Source organism: Rhinolophus sinicus, chromosome 1 (assembly GCF_057876585.1).
Source record: "Rhinolophus sinicus isolate RSI-liver-muscle chromosome 1, RSI-T2T, whole genome shotgun sequence".
Classification (NCBI taxonomy): domain Eukaryota; kingdom Metazoa; phylum Chordata; class Mammalia; order Chiroptera; family Rhinolophidae; genus Rhinolophus; species Rhinolophus sinicus.
Genome location: NC_142501.1, coordinates 88,767,405 through 88,794,357, shown reverse-complemented (window position 1 = coordinate 88,794,357; position 26,953 = coordinate 88,767,405). Strand labels below are relative to the sequence as shown.

Genomic DNA, 26,953 nt, shown 5'->3' with positions numbered 1-26,953 from the left:
ATGCTGAGAACAGCTGGTCCCACACCTCCTGATCAATGGCAAGGATACAGACTTGTTTGGTTTTGTGCTTTGAGAAATGGGAGGAGGGGAGGAAAGGTGGAATGGAGACCTCAGGCTTAGTGCCCCTGCCTGATTTCCAATGCATATTTTTAAGGCCTTGAGGATGAGACCGTCGTGTATTAGGAGTACTGGTTTATACAAATAGAAAACTTGCTGCTCACGGAGACCTCTTCACCAGCGCCCTCCATTCCCACCCCAAAAGGCTCCTGTGGTCAGCTTCTCTCTACTTCAGACCATTCGTCACTGCCTCTCTTCATTCTATTCCTGCTCCCATCAGCACCTTATACCTAGAACGTCCCTTCTAGTCTCAGGCGACTAAGGTACCTCCTCCACGTCAGTCGCGAAGGGCCTGAAACCACACCCCTCCAAGAAACCCCCTAGAACACAATACAGAATAAGGTCGTAATCTCATCCTTCCTGGTCCAATCACAGAACTATAGACTGCCTCATCTACTGCTTCACTAAAATCCCCATTATTTAAATGCATATAATTAGTTCCTTAAATTATATATTTGTTATTAGCTTAGTTTTTGGTGTGTTTTCATATCAGTGATAGGTAACATCATAAGCACTTTTCTAATCTTCTCTGTATATCTCATAATATAGTACCATGTGAAAAATGAATATTTAATAAATTCATCTTGATTTTATAAACAGGGACTTTAAATTGCCCTGGAGGGAAAGCCTTGAGGTGACAAAGGAAGAGATTGGGCAGCCGCATTCACCAACTTTCTGTGAATGAACTTTCCTCCTATTCCCTGCCCCTGGATACAACCTCCACGCTGTTGGCTGTACACTTAGTTACAGGGATTCTGTGGAAAGATTCTTAGTACCTCTCTTTCTGAATGCCTTTCATTGATTGATCCCACTACACTCTCCTCCAACCTGACCTGTCATGTTATAAACTAAAACAGCCTCTGACAGGGCTTTAGCACACCCTGATTTTCTACTTCTGTCAACCCTGCTTTGCGTTAGAATCAGTCTTCATTATTAGCAATGATGCCTGGAAGACAGCATCTCACTCCCAGGGCAGAATACCTACCTTCTTCTTGGTGGGATTACAGGTTCCCTGAAAAAGGATTGGGAAAGTGTTAGTGTGCTATGGACTCAATCTTGAAGGGGTATTCTCCTTAATGTTGTTACTTAGACAGGCATTTCCTTGAGTAGAAAATCAGGACATTTCCTATGTTATGGGAAAGCAGTTGGCATGCCACAAGAGTTTCTATTATATAAGGTACTACATGTAGGCATATCAGCAGAGTGCTTTTTGTTTCTTTCACGATGTCAGAAGTCATCCATTTCACTCTATTAGCCAGTTACAACATCCATACGATCTGAATTTAACGAAACTATTGCTTTGTAAATGCCTTTGGGCAATGTAGTCACTGCTCATTGCAAATGTTATACATGGGACACGTCGGTGATCCACAGCATCTGAGGACAGAGTTCTACAAGGACAGACGATGGAAAAGATGAGGAAAAAGAAGAGCAGAGACAGAAATGGGACAGTTACCAGCAAAGAAATGCAGTAGGAGAATGGGTAAGGAAACTGAGAATGCAGGAAGCGGGGTGGAGCGAGAAGGATTCTCACTGTTTGACTGTCACGAAGTTGACGAGCAAGGTGCTGGTTTAAACTAACTTCCATCGGGCTTGCAAATCAGCACACTATCCTCCCAGCCCATGAAATGCTATTACCAGACAAGGGTGAGGTGACCTAGGGAAGATGGGACAGAGGTAAAGGATCCAGCCTTTTTCTGACTTTCAACTTATAAAACCTTAGAAAGAATACATTAAAAGCAAGTTTTTGAAATAGAATTTAAAACAATAAGTACATCTGTTTCATGTATTTGTGTTTTTACAAAGATTTTCACAAGACAGCCATACTTGCAATACTTTTATACTTCAGTGCTTTTTATTTTTCAAGGCAAAGAAGATAGAGGGAAGGTTTTACTTGTTTGCTTCATTAAGCCTTGCACCTGATAGGATTCAACTCTTTGGGAAAAGACAAATGTCTCCATGAAAATGTAGTGAACAATTCCCTACATCAAGTGTCCATGTGTGGTATATAGAAAGTTTTAACTTACTAATATTCAGATAGGACATTACAATAAAAAAAAAAAGTCATTTTTTTTTTTTTTCCAGGAAGAGACTTTAAGAATAACTGTATAAGGAAGGGGCTAATCACTGGCCTGTACACTAGATGAACTTTTAGAATGTTTAACAGACATCTATCATGATTTGATGTGTGGCTTGGGTCGCAAGTTCTCTTTTTGGGCATCTTCTGCTTGACCTTATCCCAGCAGAGCTTGAGTTCCTGGAGAGTTTAACAATCCTCTTCCTCCAGCATGTTGATCTATGAGGGTTTAGTGCTTGGATGTCAGAGTAAGTGTTGATGATACTCGGAAGATCTGGGGAAGCATGTTACTAAGTTGATAAAACATTTCTTCAGAAATACTCTGTAAGAGGTTAAAAAGAAGTTTGTATTTGTTACATCGTCATTGATTTTTAAACAATTTTTAAATATTTTAAATTATGGAACTAGTTCTAGATACGTCGTGCAATACGTAAAAATTATCATTCATGGCTGATTTAACTGCCCGGCTTTGGGCGGGGTGTTTTCCTGCTCTGTCCGTCCTCTGAGAACCTATGTTGTTTCTGTCAAATAAGAGGTGTGATTACCAGAAAAAACCCTAGATAACACCAGGGTAATGAATAATAAAAGTTCCACTAACTTTGCTAAGGTCTATACAGAAGACGGAATCATTCTCTGCTAATCAATGCCTTTATTTATGAACTCTTCAAGATCTATGTAACATAAATGTGGGAAGAACAGAACAAAGCAAAGATGAGTCAAGTTTGGTTTTGGAGTGAAATAAAAGATCCTGAGTGGAGAGTCTGAGATCTTGACAATAAACTAAGTGCTTTATGGCATCCAAACACTTCTCCCCTTAAAAAACAGGAAGCTGATAGCATTTTTTAAATATTAGGGGCAGTGTGCTCACTCTATCAGTGAGGAATATAATAACAGAGATTAAGTTGGGGTGAGCCCTACTCAGATAACACACCTGTGGTACCAGAAACTGCACTGTCCTAGAAATCCCTCCATCCCACGAAGCCATTTCCATCATGAAACCTAAAACAGAACAATAGACTTTGCTTAATTATGAGTGCTGGTCTTCAAACCTACAAATCCTTTACTGAAATAAACTGAATTTTCGTTGTGCATCTTCATATCTTGACTTTTGAGGTAGCCGCCTGCCTGTAGGAGAGGCTTCTGCAATCCTTGGTTCTCCATACCAAAGAGGTTTAACATGGTTTAGTCAACACACGCTTCCTTATGATTTCTCAAGTCCTGTTTAGTCTCCACACGATGAAGCCAAAACAGATTATTAAAGTCTAATTAAACACGTGGCTCATGTTTTGTTTCTTTTTAAGAAAGTAAAAGGCAATAGAGAACAAGCTATAATCAGAGCCAAATATAAATAATGTCCAAATATCCTGTATGTCAAAAGGGCAGGACACTTATTTTGCGACGAGAAAAAGGTAAGTAAAAAAGCCCGTTATGAATTATTTCCTTATTAAACCCATTTAATTGAGGCACCAGCTAGCAGGGGTAACTTTCACATTCTTTCTCCTGGGTTGCTCTGCTTTCAATATTTGGAAGAAAGACAAATAGGCCGTTGTTAAATACAACGTTATGCTCACCTTTAACACACTTAAACACAAGCTCTGCTCTCCTTAAGCACCACGGGATAGTCATTTCCTAAAAGCAGAAACAAAACAAATCTTGTTTTCAATAAATTAAAAACAATACATATAGTCAGATCTTTATTTATCTATAATGTGGGTCATCCAGTTTGTGAATAGATTTGGGCAACTATTTGCTCATTTCAGCTGGATTTCCTTGGATTTTCAGGCATATGACTTCTTCCAGCTGTTATACTATACTTGTGAAATGTTAATTTAATTAGCCTAGTAAATATAATTTTAAAAATGAACATATCTAGTATAATTCTAAACAAAAACATAAATGATGTAGATACTCCAACTACTATTATCAATATGTTAACTTGAATAATTCTATTAAATTGTACAATATTTGAATAAGCAACACATTAAAATGTTTTTATTATCTTATTACAAAAGTAATAGAAATAAACAACCACCCCACCCCAACCACCTCACAAACCAAATGCACTTATTTTTCTATATTCCTGTCTAATCTTGACTGAGTGCCCGTGTCAGACTCTAGCCAATACATTTTATAATTTTTCCTAATTATGATCAGCAATTATGCCATTTTAAATTCTATTTCTTTTCACTATATCAGAATTATTTTCCCATGTTGCAAGTCCTCATAGTTATAACGATAAAATATGTTTACTATTTTATTACAGTGATTCTCGATCTTTTTGGGTCTTAGGATCTTTTTACACTTCTAAAAATCACTGAACACTCCGATGAGTTTATATCTCTAGATATTTATTGCATTAGAAATGAAAACTACTAAAATACTAATTTTATTTAAAGACGATAAACATGTTAACATACTTTTTTTAAATGGAAAGTAACTATATTTTCTAAAACAAAAAATTTTACCAAATGATGTCATAAAAATGGCGCCGTGAGGTGAGCCTCTGTAAATCTCCCGTGGAATTTACAACTAATCAAACAACAAAAACTCCACAAAGGATTCCCTGCACAGCAGACAGGCAAGACGAAGAGGCCCACTACCGACTGAAATCACCTACAGGTGGGAGATTCGCGCGAGCGGGGGGAGGAGGGAAGGGAGAAGCGCAGAGAAGGGAGAAGCGCAGAGATGGAGCCACACTGACGCAGGACGCAGACCCAGCTCAGTGCTCCGAGCTCGCTGCTTCCCGGAACCACCGCAGCTGTGGGAGAGGGAAGGACTCGGACTGCTAGGGCTCCACTTATGGCCCACAGGGCTGAGGGGACAGCATATAACACGGCTGAACCCAACGCTCACGGCAGAGACCTCGGAGAAAAGACTGAGGGAAGAAGGCTGAAAACGGGGGTTTAAGCCCGCACTGCCGTGCAGAGAACGGAGCCTTAGGCACTGAGACTAGCCACCCCCTCCTACCCTCCCAGAGCTCGCCCCGCCCCCACCTGCCCGGTGCTAGAAGCAGAACAGTAACAGTGTCAGAGCAAAATAACAGAATATTTGCTGTTCTGAAAACTGGACTGCAGACACAGATTTGCAGCCCAACTAGTTCCGGCAAAGGGGAGGGAGCTGTGGAAGCAGGACCGGCTGTGGTGGTGGTCGCCGCCATTGCTCTGGGCCACCTCTCACAACGCACCACACTCCTGTCCTCACTTATCTGGGCGGATCCCTGCAGGAGTAAACAGAGCTGCTGAAAAACACGGGCTCTGAATCTGGTGCAGGAAGAGCTTTGGAACTTCAGAAGCTCTCCACATCCCCCCATGGAGGTGGTGCCCTATGACCCAGGCGAATTGTTGACAGAGGAGAAGCCCGCCTTCCATGGAATCCCCCCATTATGTGAGAAGCCAGAATAGTGCAGAGAAAATATAACACTACAGTGTGAGAGAGAATAAAAGGCTGCAGTCGGAGAGAAAATAAAACATTCTACCAACCCTACTGGAAAACAAAAGAAAGACCTCTTTCTATCAATCTTTTGGAGAACCCACTCCTGTAGATGTCTAGGAAGAGAAATAATAAATCATTAATAGCCATGAATAACCAAGGTAATAAGACAGCTCAGAAAGAAAATGAAAAGTCTCCAGAAAATGAACTTAAAGACATGGAAATATGTGACTTAAATGACAGAGAATTCAAGATTGCAGTTCTGAAAAAACTCAAGATGCAAGGAAACACAGAAAGGAAGTTTAATGAACTCAGAAACACAATCAAAGAACAAGATGAACATTTTACAAAAGAGACTGAAAATTTTAAAAAGAACCAAATAGAATTTCTGGAGATTAAGAACTCAATAAAAGAAATGAAGAATGAAATAGCCAGCTTAGATAGTAGAGTTGACCAGATGTTGGAAAGAATCAGTGACATCTAAGATAGAAATCGGGAAATGACACGGATGGAAAAAGAAAGAGACTTGAGACTTAAAAGAAATGAAAGAACTCTACAAGAACTTTCTGATTCCATCAGAAAGAGCAATATAAGAATAATGGGCATACCAGAAGGAGAAGAAAGGGAGAAGGGAACATAGAGTATATTCAAACAAATAGTCAAAGAGAACTTCCCAAACTTGTGGAAAGAACTGGATCCTTAAACCCAACAAGTAAATAGAACACCTAATTACCTCAACCCCAACAGGCCTTCTCCAAGGCACATTGTATTGAAGCTGTCAAAAATCAACGACAAAGAAAAAATCCTCAAGGCAGCCAGGGAAAAGAAGACAGTAGCCTACAAAGGAAAGCCATTAGATTATCTCAGATCTCTCAGCAGAAACTCTACAAGCCAGGAGGGAGTGGCATCAAATGTTCAAATTATTGAAAGAGAGAAATTATGAGCCAAGAATAATATATCCAGCAAAGATACCCTTTAGGTATGGAGGAGGAATAAAGACCTTTCCAGACATACAGAAGCTGAAGGAATTTTCTAACACATGACCTGCACTACAAGAAATGCTGAAGGAGGCTATTTGGCCAGCACAAATAGGGATAATTTATGACAACCAAAACATAAAAGGGGGAAGAGTAAAGGTCTGAACCGGAAAATGGGAATGGAGAAAGTAAGCGTGGTGAAGAAAATGGAATACTCTAAATACGAAATTTTCTTTTACATAAACGTAATGGTAACCACTCAAAAAAATTCAGAACTGAAATATATACTGTAATAAAAGAAGAAACAGGGAAAAATCCTAGAATACCACCACACAGAAATAATAGACAACAACAAAAAGGCAAAGAAACAATGGAGACACAGTCTTACCAGAAAACTAAAGACAAATGAGATAGAAAATCCTCACATATCAATAATCACCCTAAATGTAAATGGACTGAACTCAGCAACGAAAAGGCGCAGAGTAGCAGATTAGGTAAAAACTCTAAACCCAATCATATGCTGCCTCTGAGAGACACATCTTAGCTACCAGGACAAACATAGACTCAAAGTGAAAGGGTGGAAATTGACACTCCGAGCAAATGGTATCCAGAGAAAATCAGGTGTAGCCATACTGATATCAGATGAAACAGAATTCAGGATAAAAAAGGTAACAAGAGACAAAGATGGAGATTTCATAATGATAAAGGGGACTATACAACAAGAAGACATAACAGTCATCAATATGTATGCCCCCAATCAGGGAGCACCAAAATATACCAAGCAACTACTAACAGAACTAAAGGGAGAAATTGACCAAAATACAATTATAGTAGGGGACCTAAATATATCATTGACAGCTATGGATAGATCATCCAAACATAAAATAAATAAAGAAATAGCAGCCCTAAATGATACATTAGATAAAATGGACATAATTGACATTTATAGAGCACTTCATCCTAGAACATCAGACTATATATTTTTTTCTAGTATACATGGAACATTCTCAAGGATAGACCATATATTGGGACATAAAACTAGCCTCAGTATATTTAAGAAGACTGAAATCATACCAAGCATATTCTCTGATGACAAGGCTTTGAAATTGGATTATCAACTGCAAAGAGAAAGCAAGGAAAACCACAAATATGTGGAGATTAAACAACATACTTTTAAGGAATGAATGGGTCAAAGAAGAAACAAGAGATCAAAAAGATACATAGAAACAAATGACAATGATAATACACCCTACCAAAATTTTTAGGATGCAGCAAAAGCTGTTTTAAAAGGGAAATTTATATCATTACAGGCTTATCTCAAGAAACAAGAAAAATCCCAGACACATAACCTCACATTACACCTTAAAGAACTAGAAAAAGAAGAACAAATGAAACCCAAGGTCAGCAGAAGAAAGGAAATAATAAAAATCAGAGCAGAACTAAATGAAATAGAGAACAAAAAGACAATAGAAAAAATTAATGTGACAAAGAGCTGGTTCTTTGAAAAGATTAATAAAATTGACAAACCTTTGGCTAGACTCACTAAGATAAAAAGAGAGAAGACACTAATTAACAAAATCAGAAATGAAAAAGGGGAAGTTATCATGGACACCACAGAACTATAAAGGATCATCCAAGAATACTATGAAGGACTTTATGCCACCAAATTCAATAACCTAGAAGAAATGGACAAGTTCTTAGAAACATATAGCCTTCCTAGGCTGAATCACGAAGAATTGGAAAATCTAAACAGACTGATCACCAGTAACGAAATTGAATTAGTCCTTCAAAACCTTCCCAAAAGCAAAAGTCCGGGACCAGATGGCTTCACTAGTGAATTCTACCAAACCTTCAAAGAGGATCTAATACCAATCCTGCTCAAACTCTTCCAAAAAATTGAAGAAGAGACTATACTCCCTAGCTCATTTTATGAGGCCAACATTACCCTGATACCAAAACCTGGTAAGGATAACACAATAAAATAAAACTACAACCAATATCTCTGATGAATACAGATGCAAAAATCCTAAACAAAATTCTAGCAAATCAAATGCAACAATGCATTAAAAAGATTATTCATCACGACCAAGTGGGGTTCATCCCAGGGGCACAGGGATGGTTCATCATACGCAAATCCATCAATGTGATACATCACATAAACAAAATAAAGGACAAAAATCATATGATTATTTCAATTGATGCAGAAAAAGCATTTGACAAGATACAACATCCATTTATGATTAAAACACTTAATAAAATGGGTATAGAAGGAAAATACCTTAACATAATAAAGGCCATATATGACAAGCCCTCTGCTAATCTCATAATTAATGGAGAAAAACTGAAGCCCTTTGCTCTACGTTCAGGAACACGACAGGGATGTCCCCTATCACCTCTGCTTTTCAACATAGTGTTGGAAGTCCTTGCCAGAGCAATCAGGCAAGAGAAAGAAATAAAAGGCATCCAAATTGGGAATGAAGAAGTTAAATTATCACTCTTTGCAGATGACATGATGCTATATATAGAAAACCCTAAAGACTCCACCAAAAAGCTATTAGAAACAATCAACGAATACAGTAAAGTTGCCGGCTACAAAATCAACGCACAAAAGTCCATTGCCTTCCTGTATACTAACAATGAAATCTCAGAAAAAGAAATACAAAAAACAATTCCTTTTGCAATTGCAGCAAAAAGAATAAAATACCTAGGAATAAACTTAACCAAGGATGTGAAAGACCTATATGCTGAAAACTATAAGACATTTTTGAAAGAAATTAAAGAAGACACAAAGAAATGGAAAGCCATTCCGTGCTCATGGATTGGAAGAATCAACATAGCTAAAATGGCCATATTACCCAAAGCAATATACAGATTCAATGCAATCCCCATCAAAATCCCAATGGCATATTTTAAAGAAATAGAACAAAAAATCATCAGATTTGTTTGGAACCACAAAAGACCCTGAATAGCCAAAGCAATCTTAAGAAAAAAGAACTATAATGGAGGTATCACACTTCCTGACTTTGGCTTGTACTACAGGGCTACAATAATCAAAACAGCATGGTATTGGCAGAAAAACAGAAACATAGACCAATGGAATAGAATTGAGAACCCAGAAATAAAACCACATAAATATGGACAGATAATTTTTGACAAAGAAGCTAAAAACATACAATGGCAGAGGACTTGAAGAGACATTTCTCCAAAGAGGACATACAAATGGCAAATAGACATATGAAAAAATGCTCAACATCACTAATCATCAGAGAAATGCAAATCAAAACCACAATGAGATATCACCTCACCCCAGTCAGAATGGCTATCATCAACAAGACAAATAGTAACAAGTGTTGGAGAGGCTGTGGAGAAAAAGGAACCCTCATACACTGTTGGTGGGAATGCAGACTGGTGCAGCCATTATGGAAGGCAGTATGGAGGTTCCTCAAAAAATTACGAATAGAATTGCCATATGACCCAGCAATCCCTCTCCTGGGTATCTACCCAAAAAATCTGAAAACATTTATCCATAAAGACACGTGTGCTACAATGTTCACTGCAGCTTTATTCACAGTGGCCAAGACATGGAAACAACCAAAGTGTCCTTCGATAGATGAATGGATAAAGAAGTTGTGATATCTATCTATCTATCTATCTATCTATCTATCTATCTATCTATCTATCTATCTATCTATCTAATCTATCTATCTAATCTATCTATCTAATCTACCTATCTATCTATATATCTATCTATATCTATATCTATATCTATATATCTATATACAATGGAATACTATTCGGTGGTAAGAAAAGATGAAATAGTACCATTTGTGACAACATGGATGGATCTTGAGATTATAATGCTAACTAAATAAATCAGACAGATAAAGTAGAAAACCATATAATTTCACTGATATGTGGTATATAAAACTGAAAACAATAAAAGAACAAGACAAACAAATGAAAGAACAAAACTCATAGACATAGACAATAGTTTAGGGGCTACCAGAGGGTAAGGGAGGAGGGGGCTCTAGAAGAGGGTAAACGTGGTCTAAAAAGAGGTGATGGAAAGAGAACTGACTCTGGGTGGTGAACACACAATGTGAGATATAGATGATGTATTAGAGAATTGTACACCTGAAATATATGTAACTTTACTAACAATTTTCACCCCAATAAACTTTAATTAAAAAAAAATTTAGTGAGAAGAGTGGCAATGTTTTACATATATGAAAATCTCATTAATGCCTTTCTTAATAGAAGACATTTGGATTCTCACATCTGCCTCTGCATTGAATCTGTTGTGTTATCATATAGCATGTAGCCTCTGGAAAAACTCACTGATGCTCATGTAAGAATGAGAGTGGAAAAGGCAAATCATGTCTTACTATTGTGAAAATATTTTTAAACTTGCTGAGCCCCAGAAGGGGCTAGGATCCTGGGGAGATCATCAGAACACAATTTAAAAACTACTGTTTTGTTGAATTAATGTATCATAATTTATTTAACAGCCCCTTATAGTTAGATTTCCACTTTTTTTGTTAATAATATTGCAGTGAACATATTTATGTATATGTATGTGTATGGTGTATGTGTATGAGTCTGTCTCTTTTTTTTTAACAATTTCTTGTGATACTTATTTCTTTTGATTAGTGAAATAAAATTTAGGTTCTTCCCCAAAAGGTTAGATCACTTTACATTCGCCGTTAGCAATGTATGCACCATCCAATTTTACCATATGTTCACCAACACTTGGACATTTAAATACTACTTAAAATATTATTTAACAGTATTACAAACTTAAAAGATCCAAAATGGTACTACCCTGATTGCTTTTAAAAAAGAGACTTTACTTTTTGAAATAGTTTGATGTTGACAGAAAAGTTATGAAAACGGTACAGAGAATTTCCATATATTTCCACGCTCACTTTCCTCTATTATTAACATCTTACATTAGGATATTACTAAAATGGAGGCTGTCTATGTACCTACCAAGAAGAAAGAGAACAGACTGTATGAAACAACTGCAGGGAAAATGCTTCAGAAATTCTAATTCATGCTGGGTTTTCAATGATTTACACGTATTCATTTAAAGCAACAGCAGACTACAACTGAAGTCTTTTCTATACTGTAAAATAATAGTTGTGGAGTAACAGGAACAGTGGTCATGATATTACGGTGAAATAACCAACACACACACAGGTCATTTTAACAACTGACATGAAAAAAAATTTAACAAGAGAACCTAGAACTTCATTTTGGAAATGTTTCCCAACAAACAAGGGCTTTCACCCTATCATTTAAGGAGGCAGATGAATTAGAAGCCATAGAAAGAGGCAAATGTAGAATGTGATCTTCCAAGTACTTTTACTGCATTTAATCATAATATTGTCAAATTGCTATGATCTCACTAAAGGATTTCTTTTTGCTGTCAATGAAAAATAAAACCCCAAATATATTTTTATTCTTTGTATTATTTTTATCCTTTGTATTCTTTTATTCTATTGTCTGTTTTCTGTAAATGCTGTAAAATAAACAAATCATTTAATAACCAATGATTTAAAAAAAGCACTACCGATACATTATTAACTAAAATCCATTAATGCAGGTTTCCTTAGTTTTTACCTGATGACTTTTTCTGTTCCAGGATCACATCCAATATACTACTCCTATATTGAGTCACTGTGTCATCTTAGGTTTCTCTTGCCTGTGAGTTTCTCATAGACTTCCCTTGTTTTTGATGACCTTGACAGTTTTGAGGAACACTACTTAGGTATTTTGAGGATGCCTTCTATTGGGATTTATCTGATTTTTTTTTCATTAGACTTGAGCTATGGGTTTTGGTAGGAGGACTACAGGGGTAAAGTGTCATTTTCATAACATCATATCAAGGGTGTACACTGTCAACATGATTTATGACTGTTGATATTGAGCTGGATCACCTGGTTGAGGGTAGTGTTTTTCAGGTTTCTCCACTGTACATTTATTTCCCTCACGTCTAGATCTTCCCACATTGTAATCTTTGGAAAGAAGTCACTCACTATGAACAGCACACACTTAAAAGGTGGAGATGTTTTGCTCCTTGAAAATGGAGTATCTACATGAATTATTTGGAATTCTTCTTCATGGGAGATTTGTTTCTTCTCATTCATTCATTCATTCATTCATTCATTCATTCGTTTATATCAGTATGGACTCATGGATCTTTACTTTAGATGTTGGGTTATAATTCAATGATTATTATTTACCAAACCGTTTCTCAGTGTTACTCTAATTGACCTTACTGGCATAATTCACATTAGTGACCACTCCTTTTTCATTAAACTTGCCAACCCCTCCAAGAGGCTGATCTGTTATTGAATATCCTAGTTCTTCACCAAACTCTGATGGTCTTTGTACCTCATGCCTAGTTATTGCTATGGCTTCCTACGTAGTTTCGTGGACTCCAATATTTCCCCTCCAAAGCACTGATTTGGCTAATTTATCTTAAGTACATTTCTGATCATATTACTATTGCTGTTTAATAACTTACAATTGTCTCCTACTGTCTCATGAATAATATCTAAGACTTTCTTTTAGTATTCAAGGCTATTTACATTAAGGCCGAAACTACTTCAGCTTCTATGATGTTTAAATAAAAAAATGAAGGTTTCACTCAAGCACATCTGTCCACCTTTGCCTAAATGTGACCTGCAATGCCTGTCATCCACTTCCTCCCACTTCTCCGTAAGCCATTTCTTCTGCCTAGAATGCCCGCCTCTTAGTTCCATCTATTGAAACCTGATCTTCATTCTTCAGTGTCCAGCTTAACTGCCATCTCCTTCATAAAGTATTTCCTATTTTCCTAGCTACGAATGGTATTGCTATCCTCTGAACTCCCAAGTATTAGTTTTTCTTTTGTCTCAATGATCACATTTTACCCTGTCTTTCTTTGGGAGGGGGTGTGGGAGAGCAATCGGTAGGGAGATGTGATTTATGTTTTCTATTCTTAAGTTGTGTGCTCTCTAAGGGCAGAAACCACTTTTTATTCACCTTTACTACCTTTTTGATGCCTTCTACAACACTGAGTGAGCACAGCGATGCTCAAAAAGACAGGCTGAGTGAATCATGGTTTTATCCATGGGAATTTAAAAAGAAAGTGCTTTTCTCTGTAGCAGAAATAGACTTTGATAGGAAACTACTTGTTATGTCCAAGATACTTTAAGACCGGTAAATAAAAGGGGTCTAGTTGCTGAGAGGGCTAAAAATAAAGAATCCTCTTTTCCAAAGTTCTGGAAGTTTATAAAGATGACTAGTAGAATTTTATGATGTTTAAATTTTGTTTCCAATACTTCTCAGCTTCAAAGTCCCCAAAGAGGAAGCGTATTCCGTGTAAGTGCAAAGCCTGTTGCAAGTGAGCCGCAGTACCTTACGGGGATGCGCACACGCGCAGCAGGACAAGGTTTTGTCTTTTGACTCATTCTCCTGAGTTAAAAAAAAACAAAAACATTTCTTAAGGTGAGTAAGAAATATCTACCTACAGGTGAGAGAGATGCTGATAGCTCTTAAAATTACAATAATAATGTCTTATGTTTACATGGAACTTTACAATGTACATAAGTAACTTGTATCTCACAAGAAAAAAACCTTTATAAATAAATTTAAAAAAAGGACAACCAGAAAGGTACAGTGAATCACCCAAGGTCATGCGGCAGTCTGCGACTTGCATTTTCTGTCTTAAAAGCATCTTATGCTGAACAAAGGTTTTCAGTTTTAATGAAGTACAATTTATTAAGTTTTTCTTTTATAGCTTTATGTTTTTTGTATCCTAACAAATCCTTCCTTAACCTGATGTCATCAAGGTTTTCTTTTACGTTTTCTTCTAGAAGTTTTACAGTATTACCTTTTTCGTTTAAGGCTATGATCCTTTTTAAGTTAATTTTTATGCATGATGTTGGGGGAAAGTCAAGGTTGTTTTCTTCTATACCAATATCCCATTCTTCCCATACCAGCGGCTGAAACCACTACCCTTTCTCCCATTGAACTGCCTTGGCATCTTTGCTGGAAATCAAAGGGTCAGACATGCATGGATTTATTTCTGGATTCTGTACTTTGTTCCTTTGACCCATAGTCTATTCCCCTGCCAAGGTCACACTGTATTTGGTTACTGTAGCTTTACCATCAGTTTTGAAATCAATTGGTGTAACTTTGTTCTTTTTCAAAATTGTTTTGGCTGTTTTAGGTCATGTGGCTTTCACATAAATTTTAGAATTAGCTTGTCAGTAGCTTCCAAATTGCCTTATAAAGATTTTGATTAAGATTTAAATCTATATAGATCAACTTGAGGAGAACTGATATCTTAATAGTATTGAGCCTTCCAAACCATGAACACTGTATCTCTCCACTTATTCAGGTCTTAAAATTTCTTTCAGCAACTAAGCTTAGTTCTGTAGTTGCTAGGTCATTTTTCACAGCATTTTTTTACTTGAAGATATTTTAAGCTTGTCTTCAAGTTCTTTAAAGACAGTAATCAAATATTTCATGGTCTGTGTCTCAAATCTTTGTGTATCTGTTTTTATGTGTGGTTGTTTCTGCTGGTTTTGAATCATGGCATTTTATTTAGGACATACTTATCTTTCACTTATGTTAAATTTTTTATTAAAGGATCATATGTAGGAACAAATACTAACGTATAACCGAGTATCTGTATCACCTTAAAATGCTACTCTAAAACATACCACTTTCCAAAATACCATGAAAATAATCAAAATCAAGGAATTATAACTATTTATATTATTATAAATAAGGCACTCATTTTTATATATAGCAAAGCATTATCTGACAGTGTCTTATAATTATTTGAGTTATTTCAGGCTGAGGTCAAGCCTAAGCATCACTACTCACATGAATACAACTAATGTGAGCTGTAAGCGCAGAGCTTCAGCAGGGCTAGCCTTGAACTCCAACATATGGAATATATATTATCCCAATGTGTTAAAATAAGGATAATAATGGTAATGGTGAAAGACTGAAGCACAAGTTAGAGTAGGGGATAGATTTAACGGCTGACTAAAAGTAGATGGGAAAAAAAAGGATCATCACCTTTTACCCATTAATACCATGCTTTCTTGCTTTTTGTAAATGTGTGGTTAATGGTCTAGAGAAAATATCTAGTACAGAAATTGAAAACTTCGCACTCTTCAGAATGAGGTCAATGAATGCAGTTTCATCAGTGCTGTAGAGAACACACCAAGATACCAACTCATGGCAGGATCCCACGCTATCTTTGAAGTCAAAGACAATTTAATTTTCATATGATATAAACCCTCATATTCCATTTACTTTAACTTAATGCTGCTTAGCAGCACTTGAACCTGAAAGAAAACGCAGACCGTTGCAAGCACGTGCATCTGTGTGTACACGCATCCTCGTTGTTTATAAAGCCCTCATTTGCCTACACAGAGACCCCATCCCAAGCATTCTTATCATTTTTTCTCTGCTTAAAACCAGCACCTAGAAAGAATGGCTTTGTGTACTTGGAAAAGGTAAACCGTGAGCTTCAGAAGTCAATACGGTCACGAGAAGACATGACTTCATGAATGTCATCATGGGACATGGCCTGCTGTCTGGAAGCTCTCCCTGGAAACAAATCCCAGGCTACACGATACAGCAGGAGTACACGGCATAGTGGGTCAGATGTTTTTGATCATGAGTTCTAAGTAATGGCCAAGTGACGAAACCTTACTGTCACACCTGTGAGAACACACTGCCAAAGAAATCCATTGAAAAAGTGGAACGGATCACGTGGAACACTTCAGACCTTGGAGCTCAGGCAGAAAAGCGGGCCCTATGTCTGGCTATACTTTAGATGATAAGTGAGCACTGAACACACAGAATAAATTCTACACTTGTGAAATTGAAATTAAAATGTCAGTTCTGATTGTAATTGCAGATAGCACCGTCTATCGGAAGTTCATGGCCATACTTTGACTACTCAACTTGAATCTTCTGATTAGGGTAACGCTGAACTGCTGCGGTGATTAGGATTTAGTTGGTATATACTTTAGGTCTTCACTGATTGTCTTGGAAGTTAGATAGAATTATTTTCTGAGTTTATGTGCCCATGAGGGAAATTGCAAGACTAGTCTTTACTCTCAAGTATGTGCCTCTGAGCACCTACAATACTTGTACTAATACTTGAAATACTTGTATTGATCAGTTTCATAGCCATTATCAGAAGGGGAGAACTAGTATGGCTTTCTCATTTTTCATTCAAAGACAATGGGGTAAGGACAACCACTGTGGGAAACTATTTGGCTGTATCTACCAAAGCGAAACATACGCACACCCCGACACGTAACAGGTCCATCCCTAAGTACACACCCGATAGAAATGCCAACACATATGTAGTAGAATGTTCACAGCAACATTTATGATAATAGTCAAAACCTGGAAATATAATCCATAATAATCAAAGCTTAGGCAAATGTCCATAAATAGTAAAATGGTAAATAATTGTGGTCTAGTCACACAATGGAATGATATATAGCAATGAGAATGAACAATTTACAACCACAAACAATAATATAAATGAATTTCACAAACATAGTATTGACTGAAAGAAGCCAGATACAGGAGTATGTACTATATGACTCATTCCACTTATATACACTACAAAAACACATCTAACTAATCTGTGCTTTTCAAAGTGAAAATCCTGGTTACCCTTTTGGAGGGACTGCAGCTTACGTGACTGGAAGGGAGTATAAGGGTGGCTTCTGGGTAAGGTTCAGTTTCATAATCTGGGTACTGGTTACATTGGTGCTCAGTTTGTGAAAATTTGGGCTATATATTTATGATATATGTATTTTTCTATATGGGTATTATACTCTAATAAAAAGTTAAAAACAAACATCTTCACCAACCACGACAATTACAACTAAAACCAGTAAATCACAAATTATTCAACAAGTTAATAGTAAAAATAAAAGTCAGGAACTCAGGATTCTTGACTTGCAGGTTCATTCCGTATCTATCAGGTTAGACTGACTCCAGTAAGACAGTATCTTAAGATCACAAAGATCTATAAAGATAAAACTGGTGATATTAGTTATCTTTCTTCTTGATTATTGTTTCCTTTCCTTTCTATTTTTTTTAAACTGCCGTTAATTTTTACAGTCCTTTTTCTTTACTACAGGACATAGACTGTTTCAGACATTTTTATCATTTTGCCCACACTAAGATGTGGTAAATGAGTGTCTAGCAATTGTCTATTAGAGAAAGAAAGCAACATCTGAAAATGCTTTGGGATCCTTGCAGGAAGCCTGAGACAAATATTACCGCTATATCCTGTAGAGTGTTGTCTGAGTTTGTAGAGTAAACTTCTTGACCTGAATGGATGTTTAAATACAACAAACTGTAAGATCGTGGCTCAATATACTTTTGTGAATTAAAATGGACACTTGGGAAACAACTTAATGTTCTGCAGCTGGCTGTCCCAATTTAAAACATGTAACTTTTGTAACCTTGTGGGAGAGGGAATGCTGGTCATATCAGATGTCTGGAAGTAAATCCGAACTTAGCGACTTTTGGAAACACTGTTTTTTGAGGTTGTTTCCCACCTACATATGACCATTTTTATAAACTGGTTAACCAGGAGTCCAGCTGCAGGAATGTTTGGATGTTTCCTTGTGGCTGGAATTCATCACAAACTTTCTTTGTTACTCCCCAAAGACTCTCTTATAGATGGCCTAGGATGATAACTTAACAATGGCTATAAATTCCAGATGGAACTAAGACATTATAAAGCTACAGTGGAGAAAAATAAAGCATGTTTATGTCAATCTCTCCTGATACCATATTAGGTAGGACTGAGGCTACAGAAGCCAATGGAATGAGAGACTAACAAGTCTGATGCTGCTTTCATAGGATGGAGCCAGAACGCTCTGAAAACGATAATGTGTCTGGTGAAAACACAAATGGATTACAAGTGGGAAACCATTTAAAATCTTCTTGTCTTACATGGCATTTTTTATGTGTGTGTTTATATAGGAGATTGCATTTAAAAATGAGGCCCTTTATAATCAGTCTAAGTAAACACTTAGTCACTCTAAAAAGTAAAACATAAAATCTTTTACACTGTACTTTGTAATATAGCATTAACACACACCTTTTATTGTGCAAAACAACTTTTAAGGATCAAACGTCCCTCCTGCCAGTCACAACCTGCACTTACTAGTTAGCATTTTGCTTTTTAAAACAACACCAGCAGGTACCAAGCTGCTGACATGGGCCCTGCACCACCAGGCTGACCCTGGCTGTCCCAGGACCTGTGTGCCCCATTGGCTGTGAGACTGCTCTGTTCCTCCAGACTATTGGAAGCTCAATTTTTAGTCTTTGTGTTATTTCCACAACTATTATTTCCCCTAACCAGTTTTTATGTGGGTGAGGGAAGAAAGCAGGAGAGAAAGCAGTCATAAAAAGAGATTAAAAAAAAAGTAAAATAAAAATAGTACTTAATAAAATGAATGCATGATTATGTCAAATTTTAATTGTAGAAGCCAATACTTGTATTGTCCAAAGAGCATCCTTGAGAAAATGTTAAAATGAGGCTGGCTTTTTCCTGTCATCTAGCATCTCTTTCCGTTGCCTATCAAAGCACACACAGCAAATGCAAACTAATTTTAATGTTAGCCTAAGCCAAATATAAACGTGGAGGCAGATCTAATGCTACTTAAGACAAAAATGAAGGCGAAAAGGAGGAGAGAGAGAGGGGGAGGAGTAGGAGCATATACCTTATCCAAAGCTATAGATAACTTTGATTTTCTAGTTTACCTACCACAGAATAATGTTACAATTCTCTGAACATAACGATTAAGGATTATTCACTGTTTTGTATTATATGCCACTCAATTCTACTAACCAGATAAGAGATACGAAGGTCCATTAGTAAAAAAAAAAAAAAGTGCTTTTAAAATGTAGAGTAGATTATTATTAGTGTACAACAGAGGATTAACATATTCATAAAATTATGCTATTTTTCGATGTACTCACCTCTGACATATCATGCACCAGCAAGAGTGGAATGCTTATGGTTGTGACGTCATGGGTACAGCAGACCTTGAGGATGTTTCGCAATCCCATAATGGCAGGGTCGCGAGCAGTGATGTTCCCGGATTTCACATTGTCATCCACACAGAGATGGAAAGCAACATGGATTTCTGAGAGATTAGAATGCCGTGTAATATAAAATTCTCCTGTGAACAACAAATACAATTGTGATTTTCAAATGCATAAATCACAGTCATCAGTGGACTTTATAAATAACGGAAGGGACAGTCAAGGTGTTGAAATAGTAGAGGTGTATCAGGAACCTATGTTGGCCGGGAAGAATATGATTACTGCTTCTTACTTCTTGGAAAGAAGGCGATGAAAAAGAGGTGATAGCCAATTTTGCATTAGGTTCACAAACTAATCATCGAGCAGTAAGTAAATCCAATGAGTACTCATCATCTGTATTTTGATGTAGATGCTTAACTCAAATTTAACATGTAAAAACGGGTTACTTGATTATTTGTCACCCCCACACCCTAAATCTGCTCTTCTTCTCCATCTCAATTTATGGGTCCAATCTCTGTCCAGTTAGTTCCTTAGGACAGAAACATAGACGTTTGCTCTTCATTACTGTTTTTCTGTCAATGCTCCCTTCCCCAATCCCCAATCCAATTCTCCACCAACTATTTTCAGTAACATCTCCAACAAACATCTCAAATCTGAGCACTCCATTTTTATTGCTATTATCCTAGTTCATGCCACCATCATCCGTCACCTAGGTTTTTGTGACAGGTTTTCTTAATTAACCTCTCTGCTCCCATTCTTGCCCACCTACAAACCATTTCCACATTGTAAACCAAATGATTTATATGCATATATAAATCAGATTACATCAGTCCCCTACTTAAAATCGTCTAACAGGCTCGCACTATATTCAGGAAAAGGCCAAACTTTTGACTGTGGTGTACAAGGCCTGTAAGATCCAGACACTGACTATCGATCTGTTCCAGCCTCTCCTCCCGCCCAGACACACAGGCGTTTGCTCAGTTCTTCAAACACGCAGAGCTCGTTCCCAAGTCAGGGCTGCATCCTGAAAGGCTTCCCCAAGATTCCTGTATGGCTGACTTCTTTTCATCAGTCATGCCTCTTATCAAAGGTCTTCCTTGACTGTCCCATTTGAGAGAGGACTCCCTCACCCCTCTTATTCTCTTTTACATTGTTCTGTTTTATTTTATTCTCAGCATTACAATTATTTTATTTCATTATGAGATTAGTTTAAAGAGACCATTGTTTACATTCCACACCTGTAGGAATTTTGTCTACCTTGATGAATGTTCTATCTCTAACACATAGAACAGTACCTGGTACACAGAAGGTAGTCAATAAACATTTGTTAAATGAATGAATGAACAGATGTTTTAGACTGAATGTTAGAACAGTGTTTGTCAAACCTTAAAATCCATGCTTGCTACAACCATTCCATTTTCTATGTAGCCAATTAGGCAAAAAAACTCCAACAGAACCAAAAAAACTCATCCGCTTCTATATCCTGCAGTTTCTCTCAGTATAGATAAGTAAAATACAAAACATATAAAGAATATGTTTTTACAAATACACATTGCTCCCTGGAAATTCTGATAAGTCCTTCTAGGAAAGCTTTGTTCTTCTTAGAAATACTTTTATCACTAACCCCTGCCCTTACAAATTCTTTTCACCTTTTCTTCAAAGTCATTACCTTAGGATTTTACTCATATTTACTGATAAACATATAGTATAGTTAAAAGTACTTAGTATACCTTAGCACAATGTTTAACTCTTTCTAGTTACCAGTGTGCATAAGCCGTACTCATGGATGCCACTGACAGGCCCCAGGCAAAGGTCTTTTGTTTCTAACTTAAGATAAAAGAAGTACACAAGCAGAAAAAGAAATTAAAAAAAGGATAGTGCCTGAAATATCAACGTAAGCTAGACAAAGAAAATTGTCTGATGAGAAATAGTACAGTTACAATTTCCCTGGAAGGCAATAAAAGACACAGACAGCTTGTCAGAAACCTAGTACACTCTATGAGATAATGTCCTTTTGGGCCCAGTGAAGTGTATTAGCTCCTAAAATCCTACTGATAATTTAGGTGATGGAAGTTGTAGCATTAAACCCAGGCTATGGTCCAGTGGGGAGGCAGATGACTTAGTGAACGGTTCAGGTGTTCCTAATCCCCAAACTGGCACTGCTTGGTTTGACCTTAGATGACTTCTCTCTTGGCCTCATTTTACCCATTAATAAAATGGGCGTCCTGGTTGGCAGTAGTAATCAAAATACTATAGTAGAAACAGAATTAGATTGGGATAGGATAGCTGGTCTCTAGCATTTACTGGCTGAGTGACCTTGGGAAAATCAATCCAACTTATAGATCCTGTGTACTTTGTGTATGAAATGGGAAAATAATGCCTGACTGCTTTCCTTACAAAGGTGTTGTGAGAATTAGCTGATATAAACTGTAACTATTTAGATGATAACAAAGCAAAACTATCGGTTAATAATTATATATTGGGTTTTTCTGCAACTTAAAAATTTGTGATTTGAATCTTTTCTCCTGTCCTGTTTACTTCCTAGCTGTGCAGGCATCCTTTAATGAAATGGAAATTCAGCTGCTACCAGCATATCCAACTGAATAGTTTAACATCCCTTTTTAAATGCAGACTTATGATATATCTTCCTGACTTGGTGGTGATAACAAGATACTAACCCTACAGGCTTTTCCCAAAATGGAACAAGGAAGGTAATAAATATAGCAATAAAGAGTTAAGTTTAAAAAGAAAAATCAGACATCTGTACTTCCGGAATAGATAATAAGATTGACACATTTTAAGAAAGCCACAAAATATAGATGATTTAAATTATGGATCTATGAAGAGAAATACAATAAATCCTGTCTCAATGAAGGTATTTTTAGATGGAGAGGAGGACAGTTTCCTGTTCCACAAAGTGAAGGAAACAGCCTGTGGTGACACAATCCTGCCTCTAACATTATCCACGAAGGTAGGAGATCTGAAGGTGGAAGATAATTTGGAAGCTGATGACCACAAGCTAACTGACTGGGCCTGACAAGATGAACACCAGAAATGGGTATGCCATTTGCTAGATTAAATGGAATGTGATCTATGTGTAGAAAATCTGGGGAAGGAAATGTGAGGAAACAACCATGGTTATTTAGGAACGGGCAAAATTTACCATTTAGTTGAAAAGATGTTACACTTAAAAAGTAAATAAATAGCCCTTCCTTGTATACCCTGTCATACAAACGCTACTAATGAATTCAATATAGAAGAGGATGAAGAGACTGAATTTCTGATTTCTAAACAATGTATCCAAAAATAAAGGAAATTAAAGAAATGGAAAACAGGAAAATTCATGGGGGAATGAAAGTAAGAAAGGTTCTAAATCAAGTGACCTATGTTCTTTCTACACGTTCAACTGTTTACATCTGTATGTACCATTGCTTATATTTTAGAGTAAAAACTATTTCTTGGTTAATTTAAGAAACTAAGAACAATGTATAAAAAAGGAAATCTGAAATAGCAAATAACAAAACATATGCAACAGCTTGAGCCATTTTTCTTCTACGGATTTAGAAAAAAGTCAGTATTCGTACAAGATTTAACTTGCAGAACATCTGTGAAAGTGTATTATATAGATACAATATTGTTTCAAAGTGATACACTGAAAAACTTTTTATAAAGTACACCATAAGAACTTAGATTTAAAATCTATGATTTCAATGTGCATAAGAAAATTGCAATTTAAAATAATACTTACCAGGTAAAATATTTAAATAGTTTCTATCAGCATTTTTAGTCTTATCGTCACTTTCTCCACTTGGGTTTCCAGAATCTATTAATAAGATAATGCAACATGAAAGAACATAACAACATATGAAAACACTCCTCAAGCAACCACAACAGTAAAAATTTACTAAGGGTCTCTAGGTGCCAGGCATTCTGATGCATGACACATGCTTTTACATGGATGATCTCATTTAATACTTACAAAACACCTATAACCACAATCTTATGAGGCAAGTACTATTACTACTTCTTCATTTATATATGAGGAAACTGAGGCTTAGGTAGGTTAATTAACTTTACCAATGGTGCACAGGTAAGTGGTAGAACCAGGTCTTGAACCCAAATACTCAGATTTCAAATCCTATGATCCTAACCACATTAGACTTGCCAATACCCTATTTTTCACCTGGGAGGTTCAAGGCACTAAGTTAACGACACATAACTTCATTAGATAGTTGTCGTGTGGCCATATTTATATTTAGAATGGAGTCACTGTTGTTGATATAACTGTTCAGGACTACAAATGGTTAGTAGCACCAGGAATCACTTGATATTCAACCCATCCCTAAAATGTGTTATTTATCTGACATTATACTCAATTTCAAACAGATAATGTGAGATTGTTCTAAATGCAGTATTTTAAAATTCAGAGTCACTAGTTGTTGTTTTTTTTCTTTTTAGAAGACATGATATTACTTAAAAGGATAAATGTTGGTAAAATAAGATACGTCACAATTGACCACATATTACTATGTTTGCACACTAATTATTCTACATGCATACAAATATTTTTAATAAAAGACACATCTGAATTTTATAAGAATCCTATCAGAACTCAAAAACGCAGAATGAATATTAGCATTCAACGTAGCTCTCTTTAAGAGGCTGAATATTTATTTCAGTTAAATACAAAACTATTTGGAATGGCCTCCAGCATTAGAAAAGCACTTGAAAAGAGTCAGAACTTCAAATGAGTAAACTGCAAATACCAAGGGAATATTGTGGTTTCAAGAATGTTCTAAATAAAAGTAATTTAATATTTTCACCTATTGACTACTTTGATGAATTGATTTATAACACTATCCCTTGTAAATGCATACATTTTATAAGTGAAGAGAAAGAGGGAGAGAGGGGCACAAAGAGGAGCTCTGTGTTGCCAGAACCCACATTTGATGTAATAGTTCCTCATACAGAGCCATTGATTGATAAGCTTTAAATGTTTGATCATAGTACAGAAAACAAAAGACAATAAGGACTCTAATTTTTTTCACAGGGGTTTTAACCAACAGAATCCCTATTAAGTAAACAAAAGAGAACAGTTCATAGTCCATTTCCCTTTCCATGTTTTAATGGTAATACTTTGTAATAAGAAAATGGCTATTTTTCATTTTTAAAAAGTGTATATATATATATATATATATATATATATATATATATATATATATGGATGGATGGACCTAGAAAACATCATGCTAAGTGAAATAAGTCAGACGGAGAAAGACAAATATCATATGATCTCACTTATACGCGGAATCTAAAGAATAATGAACAAACTAATCAGAAACAGTCTCAGAGATATAAAGGAAAAACTAAAGTTGCTAGGTGGAAAGGGGGTGGGGATGAGGGAGAAGGTGAGGGGATTAGAAAGCACAACCGGTAACTACAATATTGCCATGGGGATATGAAAGTCAGTTTGGGGAATACAATCAATAATGTTGTAAAGATTTTGTAGGGTATTTGATGGACACTTGTCTTATTAGGGAGACCACTTCATGGACGGTATGGGTACCTGATTGCTGTGGGTACCTGAAGCTGAAGCTGAATAATAATGAATGTCAACTACAATTTTATATATATATATATATATATATATATATATATATATATATATATATAGTCACAGGGTGTGGAGCACAGCATAGGGAATAGAGTCAGTGGAATTGTAACAGCTACATACGATGTCAGAGGGGTAGTGGATTATCACTTTGTGAGGGGTGTAAATGTCTTAACTATTACATTTTGTACACATGAAACTAATGAAAAAATGTATACAAAATGTGCACAAAACCAAACTGTTTTTGTAGGACTATAAAGATGCTTATATAATAAACACAGTAAGGAAAACAATGGAATGCCTTAGAACAAACAGGCACTTGTGCATCAGGATATAAACATGTAGAACAAACACGTGGGAACGCACAGAAAAGGAAAAGACGGAGAAAGTATTTTCACAAAACTCTCTGTAACAACATGCTGGTTCCTTTAAGAAAGTTGTCTTTTATAAACCTACTTGTTTCACTGACTCATTTAACCACAAAATAGTTGCTTGAACAAGAACAAAATAATACCATGATGTACACACATTGCCTTAACCGTATGTGGTTTAAAAACTTCCTGTCATTTACTGCAGACTTTCTATCGCTCGTAAATATACTTAGAATCCTCCTCCCACACCTGTCATGATCTCAGTCTTCACGCTTTAGTCACTACTAAGAATAATAGTAAAATGTTACTGATCACATCATTGCTAGTTTGAATGAGATGGAGGAAGACGATGGTAGGCAAATAAGAGGACACAGTGGAATTTTCAAATGGCCGTTTGTTGGGCTATACTTTCCTGATTTCCTAGAACTCAGCCTGGTTCTGTCAAGTATAACACATCCAGCCACAGCAAAGCCACCGTCACCTTTAGTGAGACTATAAACTGGTGGAACTGCTACAGACAGCAATTGCTGCACTATTAAATTATAAATGTATGTGTCCTTTAGCCCAGAAATTTCTCTTTAGGAATCTATTCTACAGATGTGGTCATGCACACAATGATATATGTGCAAGGTTATTCATGCATTATAATTTATAATAGGAAAAACTTTGGGAACAGATTAAATATCTATCAATAAGGAACTGACCAATAATAGCTTATCCTGCAATGGACTACTATGCAGCAGTAAGAAGTATGAGGATGCTCTTTATGTACTGACATGAAATGATGTCCAAGAGAAATTATTCAGAGCAAAAAGCAGAGCACATAAACATGTGCAGAGAAAGCTGCCATTTGTGTAAAAGGGATAATAAATACACAGATACACGTGCTCGTATATACCTAAACACATGTCTGGGAAGTACATGTGAGGTAGCACTGGCTGCCTCTGGAGTAGGAAACTGGGTGGCTGGTGGGCAGGTTTACAAAGACCTTCACTGTATGTTCTTTTGTACAGTCTGAATTGTGAATCTTGAGATTCTTTTACCTATTTAAGAAATGATTAAAAATAAGTATCATTTAAAATCTGTTGAAGAAGGAAACTATAGTCAATGCTAATCAAGCTGTCTAGATAGCTACAGTCTAGCATCAGAAGGAGGAGTTATACAATTTATATGGGAGAGAGGAACCAAGACACCAAGCAAAGATATAACAATACGAACCAAAAGTACTATAATGCTTTCTTTTAAACATTGCAGTTGCAAAACAAACGAACAAAAA

The 26,953-nt window shown here is 36.4% G+C and overlaps 1 protein-coding gene across 4 annotated transcripts in view; it reads right to left on the bottom strand.

Moving 5' to 3' along the window:
* Positions 1-1,950: 1,950 nt before the first annotated feature.
* FERRY3 (FERRY endosomal RAB5 effector complex subunit 3) overlaps positions 1,951-26,953 on the bottom strand; it is a 45,616-nt gene continuing 20,613 nt past the window's right edge. For all 4 annotated transcript variants that reach the window (XM_019756940.3, XM_019756939.3, XM_019756938.3 and 1 more), the window contains 5 exons: positions 23,444-23,518; positions 19,630-19,832; positions 3,766-3,823; positions 3,126-3,193; positions 1,951-2,516 (listed from right to left, as the gene is read on the bottom strand). In XM_019756940.3, the coding sequence (XP_019612499.1) occupies positions 2,424-2,516; positions 3,126-3,193; positions 3,766-3,823; positions 19,630-19,832; positions 23,444-23,518 (497 nt within the window). In that variant the 3' untranslated portion in view covers positions 1,951-2,423. The remainder of the gene's footprint in view (positions 2,517-3,125; positions 3,194-3,765; positions 3,824-19,629; positions 19,833-23,443; positions 23,519-26,953) is intronic.